Here is a 23,112-nt window from a genome sequence, read left to right as displayed (position 1 = left end):
GGATTTCATGTATGTTAGGCAGACACTCTACCAATGGAGAGCCATAACTGGAGCCCTTGAGGAACCTTTGAAAGCTGGTGGAGCAGGACACAGACATCACAACAACCATGAATCACTGTGCCTGCAGTATCCTATAACATCACTGAGGAAGTCACACCCACCAAATGGTACCCACCAAAATGGACCTGAACAGCAAAGACCACTAGGCAAAATTTTGAGTTCTCTTGCCTCTCGCCTGGGCTTCTCATCTATCATGGACCTTCACTGTGGAGGGTTTGCTACTCTGAAAGTGCCCCCCTCAAGATGCCCATCAGTCAGGGTTCAGGGTCTTAAATTCCCATCTGAAGCAGCTGCGAGTTCTATTCTCTGTCTTCTGTGTTTTCATTAGAGTGTGAACACCTCTAGGGGGCGGTATGGAGTTATGAATAACAATTATGCACAAACTGTCAATGTCAAAAGGTACCCAGATCCAAACCGCAGCCGTCCTCCTTCATAGTGTTGGGATGTGGTTAGGGAAGAGAAGGAGAGAATTCTATGAAATACATAGAGATGGTCTGTGTTTTACTGTGTGGTTCCAGATGAGGTACTTGAATTCTCACAAGGACAAGGCAGCCTACGGACATCATCAAGGAAGACAGGCACAGAGTCAGGATAGAACCCTGGTCCAAGGACCCTTGCAGTCACTAAGGATTCACAGATTCTGATGGGCTAGATATTATCCATAATACACATATAATATATGTTATACTGAGTACACATACATATTATATATTCATAGCATGTTATATGCATTATATTGTTAGTGATATATGTATTTTCAACCAAAACCGCATATTAACTAGGCTAAATGAGAAGCAGATACTTGAATCTGGCATCTCTTTTTGACTCATATATTAAAGATATTTATAATTCATAAAATACACTCCATTCCCTTCCCTATTTGTTTTCTTTTAAATATATATATTAGTGAGAAAATGTTGATACTGTAGTTCTAAAAACTGACTGAGGATGCCGAGGAGCTGTTGTTTATGTGGTCATGAGTATCTCTGCCCATTCTGTTAGAAATTAAATCTGCGGACTCGTGAAATACCAATTCACTTACAAATGACAAAAAACCATGTTCAAGCAAACAGTGTATTTTTAGAGAGCGTAAAGGATCCTGAAACCAATGTGTTTTCCTTACATGGCAACAGCAGGCACAGGCTTAGGCTCCTCCCAGAGTCTGGAGCCGGGGATGAGGACAGGTGGAATGGGCTGAGATCCCTCTGGAATGTGTCCCGCTGAGGCAGGTGATGGAGAAGTGGCCTAGAAGAGCGACCTAGCAACTCAAATTGTAGGTTAGAGAGAAAGGGAAAAAACAAATATTGAAGTCACGGGTGGGAGACTGTCGCATGGAAAATACTGCTGGGGAAGAGAGGATCTGCTAGCCTAAAAGTCACCTTGGTGTAATAACCCCCGGGGAACAACCTAACTGGGCGAGCCAATGCCTAGGGCTTGCTAGCAAGTAGGACTGGGTGAGATAGGGTGCAGGCGTGGGCTTGTGTGTTTGTATTACATTGCTTACCTTGAACTTCTGATTCTCCTGCCTCCACCTCTCAAATGCTGAGTGTCCAGGCCTGCACCACTATGCCCAGATCTACAGGGTGCTTAAGATAAAACCCAGTGCCTTGTGCGTGTTAGAAAGCATTCTACCAACTGAGCTGTGCACCCACAGACACGAGGTACTTGAAAGCAGTGATTATGATCTGTGGTCCTTCTTAAACTGCTGTGGATGGAATGCCACATTGTCCTGGCACCTCTTAGAAGGGCTTCCTGGCTGCATCTTGGCTGACCCTGCCTTAAGGGGTACCTGTGACCTGAACTTCCAAAAGAAAGGCCCCTGTCTGCTAAGGAGGGAAGGCTACTGCTACCCTCACTATGCATGCCATGGCAGAGGAAGCCCAGGTCTGACAGTGGCTGGAAGTGGACTCCATTAAAGTCCAGCTGTGTCACACTCCTGCCAGTGCCACGCAGGTGGTCAGAGACAGATGAGTGGACTTGGGTTCCTGACAGGCTGCCCCTTTTCTGGGATCTTGTATTAAGGCGCCTGCTGGCTATCCAGTGCACGCGTTGTAGGGCATTTTTGATGAGTTGGGGGTAAGTAAATTCAGGCCCAGAGCTTAGAGCTTCCGGAGCCCAGGCCTCTGATTCAGCCTTGCCCAGCAGTCTCGTAAGCCAGTGCTCACTTCTCTCCACTGACATCTCTGTCCTGCCTTCTCCCTCTCACACGCACAATCCCACCAGCATGGCTAGCCAGGCCATGTGAAGTCACCGGCTCATGGCTCCCTGGTGTCTGGAGACACTTGCCTGGCATTCTGTATGGCTGCCAGGGTCCATTTCTGTTCACTCACTGGGCTTATTCATGGGCTTGGCAGCAGCCAGAAGAAAAAAAATCAGAGCCATTGTTCACCCTCAGAGCTGACAACTGCCCACAGCAAAAACCTTCAGAAGCAGGGGAGGGATGGATGCCTTCTCAGAGGAAACCTAACAAGGGAACCATCTGAGTCCCTTCTGGGGTTACCATGGGCATTGCCCACCTGGTATGAAAGTCACATGCACTGGAGACCATCTGTGTTGTTCTCTAAGTCAAAGGCCCAGTCTTCGGGTGTCTAAGAGGACCTACCCACCTCTGGCTATGGGCTGGCTGCTCCTCTCTGAGCCCCTCCTGCCTCGGGAACATATGCATTCAACACAGGATGGTTCAGAGGTACTGGATATGCTTTTGGTTTTGCTTTTGTCCCCTTTCCCCCACCATAACTGGAGTGGACCTCTGGCTTCCCCTCCCTGCTGTACCAAGCTGGGCCCCAGAAGCTGCTGGGAGCTACTGATGGGCAGAGCAGCACCTGCTCTTGTAGATAGCCAAACTGTAGTCTGTCAAAAGAAAGTTTAATGATCTAAGTAAACAGCACACGCCCCAGGGTAGCTATGAATATGGATTAGCACAGTCATAAACTCACCAAAAACCATTGTTGAGATTCTTTTATGGTTTTATTTTGTAGCTTGATGTGTGGTTATTGAGCATGAGTTTTACAAACGACAGCACCCGTCCCGACATCAAAAGGCTGGACACGCCGCACCTTTGAGTTGTAAAGGGAAAGGAGACATGAAGAGGTGCGGTCCCTCTTGCCCCTTGATTTACTAATGGTGACACCAATATTTAAACAGAAAATCACCCAGGGATGTCCTCACCAGCCTAACAGCCATCCCTAATAACTACTGAGAAGCCAGCACCCATGTGGTGACAATTGATCTTTGTCCCTCTCTTTCTGCCAGCTTGGATCGAAAGCTGCCTGCCCAAGGCCACCAGTATGGAGAGCACTCAGAGTCCCAGGCCCAGTCCCCCTCTGCACACCCTTCACTGTTCCTTAGCTCCTCCTCTTCCTGCCCTTTTTGGCACCTCCAGACTCTCTTCCTGTAGCATGCCTGTGGAGCCCCTCTTTCTGAGAAAGTTCACATGGCTGAGATGAAATTTTACATCTTTTGCATCTTTGGTCCTATCCCTCGGTGGCATCTCAATTTAGTTACAGTAAAGGAGTCTGGGAGCTGGAGTCAGGACATATGAACTTGTCTGTTTACTTGACAAAAAGAGGTGCATAAGTAATTGTCCTCTGACCACCGCTCCTTGTCTGAGGAGCTGGTAAACTCGTTAGAGTGTGAGGTGGGACTCTGCAGGCAGTAAGAAGTGCTGCAGGGCACCAGAAGACTGATCACCCACCAGGGAGAAAAGGGGCATATATTTTATTCTAGTAAGGTTCTCTCTGTGCCCCTACACTGATCTCTGTATTTGCTTGTGTGAGCCTTGCCCTGCATCTGGCATGTCACCTGTCCCTTCACTGCACACATTCCCTCCCCACTCTGCCAGGGTCTGTATCTGGACCGTTCCCCAGTGACACACATTTTATTTAAAGACTGGGTCCCCAACTTGGTGCTAGTGGGAAGTTTGTTGGAAGTTTCAGCAGTAGGGCCTGGTGGGATTTCTTCAGTCATTGGAGATGTTTCCTTGAAGGAAATTGTGGGTCGTAGTGTCTTCAGACTTCTCTCCTGTGACCTGGCCGTGAGGTGGACAGTCGCTGCACACTTTTGTCATGCTGTGCAGCAGGACAACCTATCATGAGCTGAAACTGTGAGCCAGGATAATCTTCTCTTGTTCAGTCGCTTGTCTTGGGTGTATGTTGTAGTCACAGAACGCTGCTTGACGAAGCTTGTGCAGTCACTGTGCATTTGTGTCCTCATGGGAGGGAGGTCCTGGCTAAGGATGCAAAGCAGGGCAGAGGTGAGGCAGGCTTCTTGAGGCAGGTGGAGAGTCAGGCAGCCACAGTCTCCATCCCAGCAGGAAAGGATGTTGTTGGTCCTCACCCAAGCAGGCTGGGTCAGTGATAGCTGTGGCCCAGTGCCCCTCCGTCTCCAGCCTACTCTCCTGGCCTCTGCTGTAGTGGGTTAGGACCTTCCAGCATTTGCACAAACAACCTACAAGGAGTCAGGGCTATGGGAGAAGCTTGATAGTTTGTGCCTTTGTGAGCCCTCTTAAGCCAGCTGCCGTTGTTCTATTCCAACAGTTTGCACTGTGGTGTTGGTGATCCTTAGCCAACCCAAGAGGGAGCAGCAGGGAGTTTTCCCTGTCAGTGAGGTCATTCACCCAACAGTGACTGGGCCTCTTCCAGGAGAGTGGTGTGAGTAGATAGCTTCTTGTGAAGATGGACAGACAGACTGAAATGGAGAAACAGGGAGGAAGGGAGGGAGCCTTATTCTGCTGACAGCAGTCTGCTTTGGATGACAAGGCTATCTCTAGCTCTGGTAGAAGCTGCACAGGGCTGAGAGAGGACTAGGGAAGGGTGGGCATGTGCTTACACACAGAGGTGGCCAGCTGCTCATAAAAGCACAATGGACAGAAAAAGGTACATTTCAAAATACACAGTACATCCCTGTAGAATTCCTGCTCTTGCTGCTATGACAACATGCCTGACAAGAGCAGTTGTAAAGAAGGGTCTCTCAGCTCACGGTGAGGGTACAGTCCATTGTAGCGGGGAAGGCGGAGCAGCAGGGGAAGGCAGCTGGTCACATTGCTTCTGCAGTCTGGAAATAGAGTGAATGCTGGTGCACAGCTTTCTCCTTTCAGTCTGGGACACCCAGCCCATGGGATGATAATACCCACAGTTAAACCTCTCTGGAAAACACCCTAATAGACACACCCAGGGATATGTTACCATGGTGACTCTAAATGCAGTCAAATTGACTGTGGGGATTAAACATCACGATGCCCACACTCGGAAGCATGGAGTAGAAAAAAAAAAAGCGTCAGTGAAAAGCTTTCCTTCTGGTTGTTCCCTTCTCTGGATCCTTCTGGGGATGCTGCCGACATATGCAGGTCGGCAGGGTGTGAACACTGTAAAAATCCTTTCCCCCTTCTCAAGAACTCCAGATGGCATCATCCCATGCCAAGGGTTCTCTGCCTCTTCTGCTTACCAGCTTCCTTCATGCAGAGGATGGCGAGGCCGACTCCTTCCTGTCAGGCACTATGCTGCCGTGACTCAATCCACCACTCAATAAGCCGTTGGCTGTGTGAGCTCTGCTTTCAAAATCAGCACTGTAATAACCCCAGACTCTTGGTGAGAAGAGGCAGCTTTGAGAAATAAACTAACATATCTGCCTGTATGAGCCTGGGTGTGTATGTACAGGTGCACACGTGTGTGCTCAGAGGGCTGCAAGCATGTACAGGTGCACATGTGTGTGCTCAGAGGGCTGCAGGTGTGTGCACACGTGTATGCTCACAGGACACCCTGGGGTTTACTCTTCAGGTGGTATCCATCTTGTCTTAGTTTGTTGTTTGTTTGTTTGTTTGTTTGTTTGTTTGTTGAGACAAAGTCTTGCACTTGGCCTGGAATTTTTCAGGTAAGCTAAGTGAGGCCCTGGGCTGCTCCTGTCTCTACCTCCCAAAACTGGGATTATAAACCCACACCACTCTGCCTGGGTTTGTTTGTTTTAGTTTTTAAGTGGTTTCTGGAGACAAATCCTGCTCTTTATTCTTGCAAATCAAACACTTTGCTGACTGAGCCATCTCCCTAGCTCCACTTCTGTAGTTTTGATCAGCAAAAATGACCCCCCACAGAGGTACATGTTCTGTGTCATACGTGGGTTGGACCAGAGAGCCTAAAAGGAGATTAGGTGGAGTTACAGTCCAAGGGAAGTTTGACTGTGCTCTATGGATCTGGATATCAGTGCTTTCTGTCACAGTGGGACAAGGGGGACAAGGAAGAGTTGGAAATCACTGGGGACTGCCCCTATCTGGACACATGAAAACCCCCGACCTTAGAAGGGCTGCCACTGAAGGTCCTTAGGATGAGTATATGGCGCAGGTTTTTGGTTCTTTTGTTTTGTTTTTTCCTGACCTGCCTGGTCCACCCTGCTGTGTTATACCATCAGCCTCCATCCTGTGCCCATGGGGATGGAGAGGGGGGTAGGCATGCCCCACAAGGGAAGCAGCAAGGCAGGGCCTAGCAGAGATCGTAAAGAAGAACTATTTCCTGTTTGATACATACAAGTGGAGTTGGCTTGCTCTGTCTGACCTCACTATGAGGGCGTAGACTGACACCATGCTGAAGACTTGGTCAGCTGCATAGTGAGTTCAAGGCTAGCCTCGGGTATATGAAACCCTATCTGAAAGAAAGACACAAGTCCAAAATCAAGGCATGGCACGGGCAGTGCCACATTCCCTCTGTAGTGTGCATTGCAGGCTCCATCCCTTCTCTTCTGGGCTCTGGTGTTGCCGCCCATCTTTGTCTCCTCATATTTGTGCATGTATAGCCGATGCTCCAAGGACCTCTAGCATCTCCTATCCCCGTGTGTGTGTGTGTGTGTGTGTGTGTGTGTGTGTGTGCACGCGCACACATCTATATCTCTTGTTTGTTTGTTTGTTTGTTTGTCTGTCTGTCTGTCTGTTTGTTTTGAGTCAGGGTCTCACTATAGAGCCCTGGCTGACCTGGAACTCACTGTGTAAGCCAGGCTGGCCTTGAATTCCCAGAGACCTACCCATTATGTTGCTAGTACACCCAGTTATGTTGCCACTTAACTATTATGGGTCAAACTGTGTCCCTGGAAGCATGCATTGGCGACTACTGCCCAGTACTGTGAATGTAACTTTATTTAGAGATTGGGGCTTTTCAGGCTAATCATGTTTGGGTGAGGTTCTATTGGGTTGTGGTGAGCCTGATACAGCGTAAGTGTCCTTATAAAAGAAGAGGTATTGGACATGGTAGCATATGCCTTTAATCCCAGCAATCAGAAGGTAGAAATAGAGGCATGCAGGATTATATAATCAGGAATGTTTACAACCCACATCTCTTGTGCGCATATTTGTGTGTGTGCATGTACACATGGGTGCCAGAGGACATCTTTGTATACCCTCGAAAGCCTAGAACTTACCAAGTCGGTTAGGCTGGCTGCCTGCGCCCCAAGGATTTGTGTGTTTCTGCCAACACTCCCCAGTGCTGAAAATGTAAGTGTGTACCACCCTACCAAGCTTGACTTTCTTATTCAGACTCTAAGCTCAGGTCTTCTTGCTTGCAAGGCGAACACCTTCTGGCTCGTTCATATGTGGCTTCTACAGCGGGGACCTTGGTTCTGCTGAGCTCTCTCTGTGTCTCCCTGTAAGCAGCCTCCACCAATATGGCTCCATGGTGTTTGCTGTGGGCACATGCATGGTGGGGAGGGAGAAGAGAGCGAGACCATGTGGAGGGTAGGCCAGCCTGACTATGTGAACAGTCAGGCCTGCAGGACGCCCTCAACACTGCTCACACCTCAGCATGGACAGTGAGGGTACTTCTGAACTCTGAACTTGTAAGAGGATGTAAATACACTTACTAAACTCTGCCTTGATTTCTACATTTCCTATTTCAGGGTTGATTTTTGTGTTTGTTGTTTGGTTGGTCAGGGGAAGGGATGGGCTCTTAGAAGCACAAAGCCCTCTTCTCCACCAAGGCCACGCCTCTAACAAGCTCTGTCACCTCCCTGCAGCCTCCAGCGTCTCCTCGTCTCCATCAACACCCACCCAAGTGACCAAGCAGCACCCATTTCCCCTGGAGTCCTACAAGCAGGAGCCTGAACGCCTAGAAAGCCGAATCTATGCTTCCTCGTCCCCACCGGACAGCAGCCAGCGCTTCTGCCTGGCCTTTCAGAGCCCAGTGCGGCCTCCTCTGGCAACCTCCACACACCATGCTCCTTTGAGAACTGTAAGTCTGCATCTCTCCCAGGGTGGGGCTGGACCAGGCTATGGGAGGGAGGATGGTGCTTCCCCACACCAGCTGCGACTGCCCAGGGCTAGCATTTGTAAATGCCCAGGGCTAGCATTTGTAAATGGGCTGTCATAAGTCACAGGCTGAGAACAACATACAGGACGGGTAACACAGTAGGAATCAAAGAAGCCATTCCGTCCTTTCTACCTGGAACATGGCCAGAAGAAAGTCTGTTCCCTCCACTTCTTAAAACTCATGCTTTGGATTTACCTTGACTAGGTTGCCTAACGATCACCAATAAAGCAGAATAAATTGGAAGGAAGGAAGGAAGGAAGGAAGGGAGGGAGGGAGGGAGGGAGGGAGGTGAAAGGGAAAGGAGGAAGGAAAGGGAAAGGAGGAAGGAAAAAGAAAGGGGGATTGTGTTCTAGAGTTTTAAGGTCCGACATCACCTGACTTGAGGTAGGTTCTTGGAAAGTTAGTCACTTGGTGGCAAATGGCACAATATGTCTTTGTGGCTGTCAGAGGATTAACTGAGAAGGTCTGGAGTTGTTGATGGAAGAGGCAAGATTCCCCCTACACCTAGATATTGCCCAAGTGTGGAGCCCCTAAGGGCGGTCGCCTGTTTGGTTTGAGTTAGGTGCTATCAGAGATGCAGAATGATCCTGAACCCAGTGAGGACGTACCAGAGTAGATGGAGCCCTGTCATTCAGTAATGGTGGTTTCTTTTTCTGGGACTGTGACAACAAAGCAGAGACTCACTAGAAATTGGTTCCAGGACCATCACAGCACTGAAATCCTAGTGTGCTTCATCCCTTTTATAAAATAGCACGGTTTTGACATGGTGCCTAGGCACTGAATAACAAAATTGATAACACAAAATAAGCTCTATGCATATCCAATACAGAGGCAGTCTTGTTTCATATAGTTCATGCAGTATGTTAAACCAACAGATTCTCTGCCTGTGGAAAAGAAAGGCAAGTATCCCAAACACCAAGGGCTTTAAACCAGCATGTTGAATTTCCACACAGTTCTGAAGCTAAAAGGCCAAAGTGAGTGGGTGGGGTCATGCTTTCTCCTGGCTTCAAAGCTTCCTCTCTCTCCCAGCATTTACAGCCTGGGCTTTTCTAGATCCTAACTCCACATTCTAAGCCACCTTCCCTCAGTGTCTGCTTGTGTCCCATGCCCCTTCTCTTAAGACACTAATCATCTTAGGTCAGAGTCCACCTCATTGGCTTCATTTTAACCTGGTGACATCCAAAAAGACCTTATTTCTAAGTAAGAGTGCCACTTGAGGATACTACAGTGAAACACTAGCATATCTTTTTTGTGGGACATCATTCAGCCCATAACAGTTGATACCTTAGGGGAGGAAATGTATTTGTCAAGCAGAGAACACACTGTGATTGCTCCTTTGTTCATTCAAGGACGCTTGGCAGTGGTTGTTTGCATGGCAAAGGTTAAACTGCCCCGCATTGCTGTGTCCTCCAGAGCTCACTACTTGCTGGCAGTGTATTAAGTAGTACTCAGGCAAAAGGCTAAGCCAGAGTGGTAAGCTGCCGGCTGGGATGATCATTGGAGCAGACACAACACCAGCTGAGCTGAGCCTGGAGGAGTGGTGTGAGTTTGAATAAGCAGAGAGGCAGAAGAGAACCATGAATGGCTGGAACTGGGTGTCAGACAGACCCTGGCTATGAATGGGGATAAACCCCAAGGTTGTCATGCTAAGCGAGAGATGCTGGGGACCAAAGGACAATACTTCATGGTCTCCTTTACATAAGGTCCCCACACTTTTCATAGAAGCAGAAAGTGGAGTGCTGATTTCCCAGGGGATATGAGGAGAGAGTGGCATTTTTTTAAATTACATTTTGTTTATTGGAGGGTAGGGTGTGGGGTATGTGTCACAGCACTTGTGCGGAGGTCAGATGACAATCTCCCAGTCTCTCTTCTTCCACCATGTGGATCTCACAGATGGAATCAGGTCCTCTGACTTAGCAGCAGTAGCCGTTCCCCACTGAGCCAATCTCACAAGCCCCGGGTGACATTTTTAATGGACGTTTCCCTTTGGGAAGATAAGGTGGTCTTGGAGATGGAGGTTGTGAGGACTCCATGACAGCATGACATTTATGTCACAGAACTGTGTTTGCAATGATTCTCTGCTGAGACCTGTATCATGTGTGCCTCCTAACAAAACAATGACCTTGTTCATGGTACTTGTCTACTTAAAGCTGCAGGAAACCAGGGTGACCAACAGGGCTCCCCACTTCCATTTTGAAATGACGTGATTCAGGAATTGGAGCAGAGAGCTAATGAGATGGCTTCTCGGGTTAAAACCTGCCACACAAACATGAGGACTTGGATCTGGATCCCCAGAACCCTGCACAAGCTGGTGCAGTGGCAGGAATGTGTAACCTCAGTTCTGGGGTAGGGGGAGAGGAGACAAATAGGTTCTTGGAGATTGCTGGTCCTCAAACCTAGCTGAATTAATCAACTTGAGATAAGCCTTAAGGTCAATGAAGTGACCCTGTTTCAGAAATAAGGTGGAGAATCAGAGAAGAATACATCTAATGTCCAACTCTGGCCTTCACGTTGCATGTTACATACAAGCACACACACATTGTAATACACATATACACACACATATATCACACACACACACACACACACATCAGAAAAGGATATCCCTGCTGGGTACTTGCCATTAATAGACCTAACCGTCTGTAAATGTCATCCTGAGAGGGCTGCCCCCACCTGGCACTGTCTGCAGCCTCTGCAGCCACAGTGGCGGGGTGAGGGGGCAGTATTTGACATTCATACAAAATGTATTCCTTTATAATTGGATTTTGTTGGATGCTTTAATTTATGTGCTGTTCCTTAAGAGCTTGGCTGATTTTGTTAACTTTGCTACTGGCATAATCTTCATGGAGAGATATGAGCTGCTTGAAGATTTCTGGAGCCCTAAAAATATTTCAACATAATTTATCTCTGCTCTTTAGAATAGAGACTCTTTCCATAAACGGGGGCTGTGAAGGTAATTTTTTCTAAAGTCAGCTCCCATGAATTTTGTTCTAAAGCTGGAAAGGGACAGGGGGGTGAATAATTAGTCTTTAGTGACAACACTTATTGAAATCCTTTATTTATTCAATAAATAAATAGAGGCTAGAGATATGGTAAAGTGTTTGTCCAGAGAGCATGAGGTCCAGTGATCGGTGAGTCTCCAGCAACACATAAGCAGGACTAGTACAGGATTCTTATAATCCTAGGACTTGAAAGGTGAAGACAAGAGGGTCAGAGGTTCAAGGTCATCCCCACCTTCCCAGTAACCCTGAAGACAGTCTAAGAGCTATGTGACCTCAGCTACCCAGTAACCCTAAAGGATCTAAGCTATGTGAGACGTGAGGCCCTGCTTTAAAAGAACAAGTGCCAGATCCTGTGCTAGCTTGGGTGAGAGGTGACAGAGCCATGAGCAATGCTCATCTGTGTATGGGACATGCGGCTTTAATAAATAGCCCCTAATTGAACAAAGGAAGGCGCTTTGTCTGCAAATGGGGGGGGGGGCGGGGTGAGAGGACCATAAAACATGCTAGAACCTGTTTAGTTGTTGTGGGAGAGCAGTCTATTCTCTCTTAGTGACTGGCAGACCCAACCCCTTTCTCAGTAAGGAGGAGCAGTGACCATTTGGGTGTGTGTTGGTTGGCTGTTGAGATCAGAGAGGATGTGCAGGAGCAGAGGCCCACGCTAGAGGCAGTGGGAAGTGGTCCCGGCCTGGTAGCAGGCAAAGGCAGAGAGAATACAGTGGAGCTCAGAGAGCTCTGAGCAGGAAGAAGCAGAAGGCATTTGGCATCTGGTGAATAATTCAAGGAGGAAAAGAAGAGTCAAGGATGATTCTAAAAACTCAGCCTTTGACCAGATGGAGTGGATTTGTTGTGTTGGGAGACCAAAGTGCTGTGGAGGTCTATGTCTGTGAGTAGGAGTCAGCCATTCTGGGACAGTATGACACTGTGGCTCCTGTGTCCAAGGGGAAGAGTGTAAATAGAATTGGACATGTGAACCCAGAACTGGAAGCATCTTAATATAAATACAAAACATTGAGGCAACAATGGTGTATGAAATGATGTAGAAACTGTTTGGCTGGCGAAGAGGGAATCAAGGATAGTGGGCAGCTAAGGGACAGACTGGGAAGGGATTCTGAACTGCCTGGGTTCAGGCAGAAAGACAGGAAGCCACACAGAAGGATGATGTTACCCCATTTCACCATGAACTCGGCAAGCCTGCCTCTGGATCCCTGTATGGCTGAGGGCCAAAGACACACACTGGAGAGATGAGAGATAGTATGGACTCTTTCAAGAGGTTCGATGTAGGGACTGCGGAGATGCTCATGTGCTTGCTTGTAGTCAGCTCAATTTCTCCACTCTTATATAGATTGGGACTCACTGCCTAGGGAATGGTGCCACCCCATGGGGATGATGCCTCCCACATCAATTAATTAAGAGAATATTGCACAGATATGTGCACAGGCCAACCCAATGTAGACAGTCTCTTAGACTCCTTAATGAGACTCTCTTCCCAGGTGACTCTAGGTTATGTCAAGTTGACTATTAAAATGTGCCCATATGTACTAGCATAGAGACACATATAGGCACACACGCACGCGCGCGCACACACACACTGCTCCTGCTAAGAAAGCACTCCACCACTAAGCTGCAGCCCTGGTCTTAGAATTTCACGTTTGACCTGTGTCTTGAGTCAGAGTCCCCTGGAGGACTTGGGGGATGAGTATCATTATGGGGGTAATCCCAGAAAGACTGGGGCAAGAGGAGACCCTGAGCTATGATACAGTCCCAGCAGAAATCCAGCTCTGCCCCATGAACTTGGATCTCCATAGCCGTGAGCCAAAATAAACGTCTCTTTGCCTCAGAAGCAGCTTGTGCCCCATGTTCCCTCATAGTAATATGAAGCTGATAAGTACAGCCCAGCGTCTGGAGAGTTTGGTCTCTCAGAGGCCTCGCCCCTTGACCTGCAGGGCTTTCGCTGTGTTCTTTTGAAGCCTCTTCTCTGTGTGCTTGCATCCTTCGAGCCTCTCCTCTTCCTGTGAGGATCCAGTCCTTTGGGAGTACCCAATGACATCATTCCACTTTCCTTTCAAGGCTGGGTATGGAGCTGACAGTCTTGTGCGTTTCAAGTGTGCATCTAGCTATATTCCAAGTCTCTCCTTTAGCTGTAATTACCACTTTAAAGGTTCTGTCTTCACAGAACACAGGAATGGAGGATAAAGGCTTCAATGTGAATGTGAGAGAAAAACAATTCAGTCAGATAATTAATTACTGTCTTAAGCCACTGAGATACTGGGGCAATTGTTACATGATAATAGATAGCTAACATGTGTTTCCTTGTAGCAAAGTGACCTGAGCAAAAGGTAATCTTTTTTTAAAAACTGTGTCAACCGACTTCATTGGCAAGATCTCTTGTTTATGTAACCTGAATACTGGGGGGGGGGGGGGGGGGGAGTGGGGAGTCAGTCAGCTTTTCAAGGTTGAGATGAATATCGTGTGTGTGTGTGTGTGTGTGTGTGTGTGTGTGTGTGTGGTGTGTGCATGCCTGTGTGTGCATATACATGTATGTGTGTCAGTGCATGTGTATGTGCGTGCATGTGTATGTGCATACATATAGGGTCGGAGGCTGACCCCAGGTGTTTTTCTCAATCACTCTCCACCTTGTATTTTGAGACAGGGTCTCTCACCACATCTGCAGCTCACGGATTCTACTAAAGTAGACGGCCACACCCTGGCCGTCCTCCTGGCTGTAGCTCCCTAGTGTTGGGACTGCAAGTGCCTGTGTTTTATGTGTGTGCTGGGAACGAGAATCCTCATGCTAATGTAACAAGCACATTATGGGCTATGCATCTCCTCAACACAGACTTTTATTTTGTCTTAATCTGCTTAAGATGGAAAAGCTCTTTACTCTGGTTTGGTCATTTCATATCTGTGGCAAGCCATCATCCTGTCCCTATAAACATATGCAAATATGTACCAATTAAAAATGTTTTTTAGGCAAAGTCTCTTATCCTAGGTTAGCCTTATACCATGTAGCTGAGGATGACCTTGGAATTCTGATCCTCCTGTTGCTACCCCAGTGCTGGGACCATGGGTCTACACCACTCTGCCTGCTTTGTGTGGTGTTTAAGGTGAAGCCCAAGGCTTCATGCGTGCTACACAAACACCACACAACCAACTGCATCCCCAACCTGACATCATTTTTTTTAACTTTAAAGGAAAAGCACTCTAGAAATCTATAAATATTCATTGCCTTATTAAACATTGCCTTAAGTTTTTGTGTGTACTGCTTTGGTTTTACGGTTTTTGTGTGTACTGCTTTGGTTTTACGGTTTTTGTGTGTACTGCTTTGGTTTTACGTTCCTGTCTACCACTTCAAGTACCCAGTGACGGCCTAATAAGGCCTCGCCTTGGAATATGTCTGTCCAGAGATGGCAAACTAACGTTTCCATCACTCGTTGCCCACTACAGATTAGATACTTTAAAAATAGTGTGTGTTGGGGGGGAGGGGCAGAGAACTGACATTGTGTCAAGGGGCAGGAGCTGCTAAGAGGCTTGTTGGTATGAGGGCCACAAAGCTGGAGCTTCTGTGTCACCGAGAGAAGACGGCCAGAGAACAGGGTTCTCCTAGCTACCAGCATCTTAGGCTGTATTCTCCATGGGTCCCTGCATGGTGGCAATCCTCAGTCCTGGAACCGAAAAGAAGGCAGAGCCCAAGACAGGTGTTCCACCCATTTCTCTGAGTGATAACAGGTCTTCAAGAATCCTGTATGCTCTTGTCTCCAGGGTAGCACTGAGTGCCAAGGATATACTAGACTCTCTCTCTCTCTCTCTCTCTCTCTCTCTCTCTCTCTCTCTCTCTCTCCTTCTCCTCCTCCTCCTTCTCCTTCTCCTTCCCTCCCTCACCCCTTCCCTCCCTTTCTTCCTCTCCCCTCCTCTTTCTTTCCTCCTTCTTCTCCCCCTCCCCCATATCAGAATGGTGGGATTACAGGTGTGTGTCCTTACTCCTGGCTTACTTGATGCTGGGGGTCAGCACTATATATGTGATAAACAAGCACTCTCCCACCTGAACGAATCCCTTCCTCCTGCCCGTTTCTCTCATGTCCCCAGGAACCCACAAGGGAAATCACTTGCTTAGCTGTTTTCCCCCAAAACCCTCTTTTTTGTGGGGCACTGTCCCAGGCACTGAGTACAGGTGATTTTGATAATCCCTGCCTCAAAAGTCTCCCCAGCAGGAAGAAGGAGTCTCCCAGAAAAGCAACTCTGGAGCTCAGTCAGTCAACGAGTGCTCCTCCTTTCCTCTTTATGACAAAACTCACAGGTGGGGAAGGGGTTCCGCATATCCACAGCCATGAGGCCATGCTGAACACTCTTTAATCATAGGGATACAAAAACAGTAAAATGAAAACAGAAGTTCCCAGGATGACTTTACTCTTCAACAAAGCCACACACCAACACACCTCTGGTTAAATCCACCTCAGCCATGTCCTCTAACCATGACGAGATCTACTCTAGGATCTCCCTGGGATTTTCCATCGTTACTGAGTAGCCCTGCCTGTGGCTGAGACCACAGTTAGGACATTGGTGTAGTACAGACATGGGGTGTTCCCCACAGCTTACTATAGCAATCTTCCAACACTTTCACCGCTGTGGGGTGGAATGAACATGGCTGTCTGCCTTGTCTTGGGCTGGTATTGCCTGCCTCTGCCTGGGGCCTTAACTGTGTTGTGTTTCTTGTATAAGAAACTGCCATGGTCATGGGATACTTTACATCCATGATTTTTGCTGTATTGTTCACCATAGCAAAGGAATGGAACCAACCTAGGTATCCACCAACAGATGAAAGTATAAGAGAAATGTGGTGTAAATATACATGGTGGAATTTTATCTAGCCGTGTGTGTGTGTGTGTGTGTGTGTGTGTGCCTTTGTTTGTGTATGTGTGTGTGTGTTTATGTGTCTGTGTGAGTGTGTCTGTCTTTATGTCTGTGTAAGTGTGTGCATGTGTAGTATGTGGGGCATGGAACAATCAGGAAAAGGGAAGAAAGAACTCTTCAAGGGATGTTGGAGAGGGAGGAAAGTGGGAACCAGCAGGAGGTGGAGCCTGGGGAGTCAGGGAGAAGCCCAACCAAAAATGTATGTATGAAAATACCATAAAGAAGCCCATCACTTTGTGTGCTAACTTCTTTTAATTACAGGAAAGAAAGAAGAAAGGGGCGGAGGGAAGATAGGGGAGAATGGAAGAGAAGGGGGAAGGAAAGGAGAAAAGGAGAGAGGAAGGGAGGGAGGGAGGAGGGAGGGAGGGAGGGAGGGAGGGAGGGAGGAAGGAAGGAAGGAAGGAAAGAAGGAAGGAAGGAAAAAAGGAAGGAAGGGAGGGAGGAAGGAAAGGAGGGAGGGAGGGAGGGAGGGAGGGAGGGAGGGAGGGAAGAAGGAAGGAAGGAAGGAAGGAAAGAAGGAAGGAAGGAAGGAAGGGGGGAGGGAGGGAGGGAGGCAGGCAGTCAGGAAGGCAGGCTGGCTCTCTCACAGGCCCTGCCAGGGTGGAAGCCAGGTGGCAGGGTTACTGATAGATCGAGATAGCAAAGCATGATCTGAGCATGTGGGCTGATGTCTTGCCAAGCTCGGTGTGGACAGAAGCAAGGAATGCTGGAGGGAGACGAGGAGGGATATTTCTGCGGTAATGCCAGTGGCTGGACCTGTTAGTGAGCTGAAGAAATGTTTTTACAGGCCCTGTACCTATAACACCCTCACCCTGTGCCTCTGCTAGATGGAGACATAGAACTTGCCCCAGATTGTGACCAGGACCCCGTAAGATAATTCTGCACAATTACTCACTGAAGGGTTGGCTGCTAGCAAATGTGGAAGCCAAGATGTGAAGCATGTGAAGCAGCTGGGCTCCACGGCCATGTTCTCAGCATAGTATTGCTCTCTGAAGACAAGTGCTGGAATCTTGCCTCTCCACCCCATGGTGACTCATTCTCTTAGTTCATATGCCTAATTCCAGGTTGGGCCCACCCTGTCCCCTGAGCCACATCTGGCCTATCACTTGACTTTATGAAGTTTGATTGGCACATGCTTACCCTCTCATCTCTTCCCTGTGTTAGTCCATACTAGAGCCACGGCCCAGCAAAGCCTGAAGGATTTCCATGTGGCTTTTCTTCAGAAGTTTACTAATCCCTGGCAAATCTGTGTCAGAGCTTCCCTTTATACTGGTGTACAATTAACTGTGAGAAAGTCCAGTGGCCACAGTGAGCCTGGTCCCCAGAAAAAAAAAGGAGACAAGTAGGAGAACTTTGCTCTGAGGCTGTGAGACCAGGCCCAGCACAGAGTGCACTGGGCTTGGCCACTGACCCTGCCTCCCAGGAGACTTGGGAGTCTGGCCGCACATGGTGTTGGGGAACCAGGAGATACTCTGTGCAATTAGGATTTGATGCCCATGACTCTTCTCCCCTCAGAGGATTAATAAAATGATGCAAATCACTTCAAAACTGTTGGGGGAGATTGAGTAACAAGGTTAGGGAAGATGGCAGCCATCTGCATGTCCTTGCGTAGAGATGGGCTGCATTTGAAGGTCATCGTGAATTTGTCACTATTTTCTCTGCATGGTTTTTAGAGAAATGTTACTATTTAGATGAGAATGTCACTCGGGGGCCTCTGTGTTAAAAGAATCGGCCCCCAGAATAGTGCTGTTGTTAGGTAGTGCAGCCTTTAAGAGGTGGGGCCCTGTGGGAAGGTCTCTAGGTCACTAGGAGCATAAAGAAGACAGTATGCCCAGCCTCTTCCTCTGTCTTCTCCCCATGGCTTGTAATGTGAGTGAGTGAATGGTGTGGCCCACCACATGCTCCTGTCATAAAAAGCTGCCTTTCCTGGGACTCAGAGCTGTGGGTCAAGCAATGACACAGGAACCTCCCAAACTGTGAGCCAAAATGGTTATAAGTTAATGATGTCAGGTATTTTTTGTGGGGACAGAAAACTAGCCAACAGAAGTGTATGTGCTACACTGGAGTCTAGTGGGAGGATTCCATTAGGGGCAGGGGACATGATTCAGTGGGTAAAGCACTTGGAAGGCAGATGGAAGGACAACAGTGGGATCCCCAGAACCCACATAGATGCTACATAGGTGTGGGGACCCACAGGTAATTCCAGCACTCAGAAGGCAGAGATGGGATTCCCCCAGGCTATGCTGGCTAGCTAGACTACTTGTGTGGGCAAGCTTTGAGTTCAGTCAGTAGACCATGCCTCAAAGAACATGGGAAGCAATTGAAGAAGACTCTGGATATATCAGCCTTGGATCTCCACACATGCACATACATGTTCACACACCTACACACGTATGTATGTGCTTGCATACCATACACACTGGCATATGCAACAGAAAAAAAGTAGTTTTCTAAATAAAATTTCATTAGCAACAGGCTGTAGGGTGGAGCTCATGAAGAACCAGGAAATAAAACGGCAGCCATGAGACAGCCAGGGCTGCACTGAGGCTGCAGGGGCGGCAGCTTCTTACAGGAAAGCACTAATTTAAAAATTATTGTGTGATAAAGTTGGCTGGCCTAGGTGCTTCCCAGTTATGTGTTGTATGGTGGAGGGGTGAATGGTGCAGGTCTGGGGCATGAAAGGGTGAGTAACACTGCCATTCAGTTATCTAGGACAGTACAATAGGTGAAAGGCACTCTCCACTAGGCACTGTTGAGTGATCCCCCCACCCCCGAGGAGATATTAACAAGCGTTTCTCCACCACAGACAGCAACAGTCAAAGACCAAAGAAACCACTCCACCCAGGTCTAGCTTAGTAAACTATTGAGTTTATTGAGGGTACTCATAGGAGCATGGGTGACTCAAGGCAGTCACTTCACTGGAAGGTCACTAGTATGAGAATGACTCAAGTAAACTGCACCCCTGGACAGGCATCTGAAGAAGAAGCAATTTTATCACTGTATAACCTTAGGAGCTGGTCCTGTGAACCTTGTAACTTTCGGGAACTTCTTAAGCCTTGTAGGTTTTCCTAGCTTCCAGAGCCTCCCTTCTACTTCTAGGACAGAATGTTTCACTGGGGGAGAGAATGGTTTGTTGGTTGTTGTTATTATTATTATCATTATTGTTATCATTATCATTATTCCTTTGGAACATCCAAGATATCCAGTGCTAACATCTTTAAGTCTGAAGTGGGGGTTGGGGGTTGGGGGTTGGGGGGGGGGAACCAGAAGTATTTACCTCAGATTAAATCAAAGGGATCAAGACTCAGAATATCAGGTATGGATAAGAAAACAGTTAAATTCTAAGAAGGGAGGTTGCTTTGCCAACATATTTGTGTGAAAATGCACTGGGTTGGGGTTGAGAGCTGGCACTGAACATTAAATGGTGGAAAAATTGGTACTGTGCGCTCATGCACCCTGCATGCACCATGGGCACCATGGACAGCTTGCCTCAATTTGCATCTAGATGAGAATTCCTTCAGCTCAGACTCAGGTCTTTTGCCTCACTCCCAGCACTTAGAAAAGCATTTAACCGAAGCTGGTGAGTTGTCGTTGGTACAACAGTGACACAAACGTAACACCAGTATTAACAGTGTTGCCTTAACGATGTTTTGGAAATGAGCCTTGGTGGTGATGGAAAAGTTCGGGACAAGCCTTCCCCGCAGTCCCCTGAGCACTCGGGCATGCCTGGTTAATGAGTGGCCACCCACTCCCCTCTCCCTGCCTACCAAGGACAGCCCACACTTTCCTCTTTCTGGTGCTTGGCAGGGGACCCTCACACTGCCATGTGAGGTTCTCAGGACTGTGGTGACTTGTTTAGGCATAACTGCAGGAGAGAGAGAGAGAGAGAGAGAGAGAGAGAGAGAGAGAGAGAGAGAGAGAGAGAGAGAGAGAGAGAGACAGAGAGAGAGACAGAGAGAGAGACAGAGAGAGAGACAGAGAGAGAGATGCAGACTGGAATGAAGGCAGGTGGCCCTATAGAAACCTCTTGAGGAAGATCTCCATCTTTCTCTGTACAGGCTTCCTGGAGCCCACTGCACACACACATTTGTTCTTTCACAAACTGGAGAGGTTTCTCAGTTCTCATGGTTGAATCTGACGAAGCTGCTTCTTTGCTTTCTTTCTGTTTACTCATCTTTACATTACAAGCTTCTAGAAAGAGATTCTCTTAAAAATAACATTCTGATCTGGGCATGGTGGCATGAACCTTTAATTCCAGCACTTGGGAAGCAGAAGCAGGCAGATCTCTGTAAGTTGGAGGCCAGCCTAAACTACAGAGTGAGTTCCAGGTCAGCCAAGGCTGCTACACAGATAAACCCTGACTCAAAAAACACAAAAGAAAGCAAACAAACAGATAGATAGATAGATAGATAGATAGATAGATAGATAGATAGACAGACAGATAGATGGATATAAATAGATACATGGGTGGATGGATGGGTGGGTAGATGGATGGATGGATGGATGGATGGGTGGGTGGGTGGATGGATGGATGGATGGATGAGTGGGTGGATGGGTGGGTGGGTGGGTGGATGAATGGATGGATGGATGGATGGATGGATGGATGGATGGATGGGTAGATGATAGAATGAGGTTTGGATATGTAGATATGTATAGCCAGCTGTGAGGCTAGCTTGAAAAGCCTGAGCCTCACACTGCAGAGCGTCCCAGAGATCCAGTGGCTGTTTGGTGAGAGCAGTGCTCTTCACTAGAGTTGCACACTAGTGATGGGATTCAGAGGCAGAGCTGAGGGAGTGATGGTTCAGAACCTGATGGGCCATGGAAGGCTCTGAGCAGTTTTCTGCCAAGACTTGACTCCAGGCTAAGGGGTCAGAAAAAAAAACAGATGGAAAATGGGGTTTCCTTACCCATTCTAACCCCTAGAGTTGAATTTGACCACTTCCCTTTATAATGTCTGGCAATTGACGTTCAGCTTGGGAAGGCCTGGACACAGTCTGAGGAACTGTAGCACCTCACAGTGTATTTTTCTGTTGCTTTTGACACAATACCACAGATGAGGTGAGTTTTAACAAGAATGGTCAGGCATGCATCTGATGGTGGCCTTCTTACTTCAGGAATCCTTAGGCCCAGGGCACATGACAAACCACAGGACACAGGTGTGTTCTCTGGTCCCTCTCTCTCTTTCACCTTCCTCATCTTTCTCTCTCTTCCTACAGGGTCTCATCTTTCCAAGTTAACTCTTAAAAAAAATAATAATCTGGATCCTCCTGCCTCCACCATCCAAATACTGGGATTGCTCAAGCATTCCACCATACCTGTCCTCTGCAGTGCTGGACATAAAAGCTGCAGCATGTCTGGTCACAAAACCTGGGCTTTATGAATGCTAGGCAAGCACTCTGTCAACTGTGCAACATCCCTGGCCCCTGGTGTTTCTCTCATATAAAGCCAACCAGATTTAATCAGGAGGTTCTACTCATGATTACCTAATCCAGGCCCCACCAATAAAAGTTAAATTGATTAAATCTCCACCCTTTTAATACCTCACAAACTCCAGTGTGAGCTTTGGAAGGAACAGACCATATTGGCTCATGGCACTGCCAGTATTTCACAATCCTCAACTGGGACACAGAGTATTCGTGTAGCTTACCTGTTAAGAACGGAAGCACGATCCATAGAAATACCTTCGTATTAGCTGTGTTGATGTGTTTGAGCAAAGCAGTGGTACCCCAGGGAGGCTGCTTCTGGCACTCCAGAATGAAGCTAGCAGAAACATCAGCTCCAGCATAGAAGCTTGGTCTCAATCACTGACGAATACCACTCTTCTAACTCCCTGGGCACATGGCTGTGGATTCGGCTGTTTGCACACCACCTGCCTGCCTATTCAACCTTTCAAACGGGCTACTGAAAAAAGGGTTGTTTTCCACCAGGTGTGAAGCACGGTGTGTTCAACCCGTGTATTAATGTCCGCCGGCAGCTGATGTGACCAGGCAGAGATCCCTGTGTGAGGACATCTGTGATGTGGGAGAAAAGCACCAGCATAAACACGTATCCACTGCCCTTCTCTGAGGCAGGAATGCAAACATCAGGCTTTTAGCACTTGTGTCTGTAGGAACTCAGTCTCCGTGAGCACGGTCAGAGTGTAGCTTGTTGGTGTAAACCTGAAAGGGAGGGAGTGTTCAGGCCATGGATATCCCTGGAGGAGGCAAAGTTGATTTTCAGTTTTTTCTTTAAAAAAAGAAAAAAAGAGGCAGGATCTAGAAACAGCAGTAAGACAGGACTGTATTGTGGTAGGGGGATGGGCAATGTGACACCATCTTTCCCTAAAATGAAAATGTAGCTAAAGAACATACTTTTTAAATTTTATTTCTTATTTGAGAGGGTACATGTGCCACAGTGTATGTGGAGTCAGTTCTCTCTGGGTGGCACCCCGGTCACCAGCCTTGTCTGACAAGCCATCTCACTGGCCCTAGAATGCTTTTTAAATTACCACCTAGATCAGATTGCATTTACACATATATGCAGTTGGCAGAGTGCTTACCTGACATGCACAAAGCTCTAGGTTTGATCCCCAGCACCAATAAACTGGGTGTGGTCATTTGTACCTGTAATCCTTGCCTGAAAATGCTGGGGTAGAGGCAGGAGGATCGAAAGTTCAAGGTCATGCCAGATGTGGGGAGTTCATGCCTTTAATCCCAGCTCATGGGAGGCAGAGGCAGTGGCATGTCTATGAGTTTAAGGCCAGCGTGGTCTACATGATGAATTCCAGAACAGCCAAAACTACACGGCGAAACCCTGTCTCAAAAAAGTAAAATAGAAAGGACGGACCAAGATGATTGTCTGCTATATGCAGGAGTTCAGAG

At 47.8% G+C, this 23,112-nt stretch overlaps 1 protein-coding gene across 5 annotated transcripts in view; it reads left to right on the top strand.

Moving 5' to 3' along the window:
• The window catches only part of Prkag2 (protein kinase AMP-activated non-catalytic subunit gamma 2), a 245,056-nt gene that overhangs the window by 152,212 nt on the left and 69,732 nt on the right, over positions 1–23,112 (top strand). For all 5 annotated transcript variants that reach the window (XM_034519331.2, XM_076913253.1, XM_076913257.1 and 2 more), the window contains one exon: positions 8,050–8,264. In XM_034519331.2, coding sequence (XP_034375222.1) covers positions 8,050–8,264 — 215 coding nt within the window. The remainder of the gene's footprint in view (positions 1–8,049; positions 8,265–23,112) is intronic.

Source organism: Arvicanthis niloticus, chromosome 15, assembly GCF_011762505.2.
Source record: "Arvicanthis niloticus isolate mArvNil1 chromosome 15, mArvNil1.pat.X, whole genome shotgun sequence".
NCBI classification, from domain to species: Eukaryota; Metazoa; Chordata; class Mammalia; order Rodentia; family Muridae; genus Arvicanthis; species Arvicanthis niloticus.
Note: the sequence above shows the minus strand (reverse complement) of the source record. Positions and strands in the feature narration are given on the sequence as shown.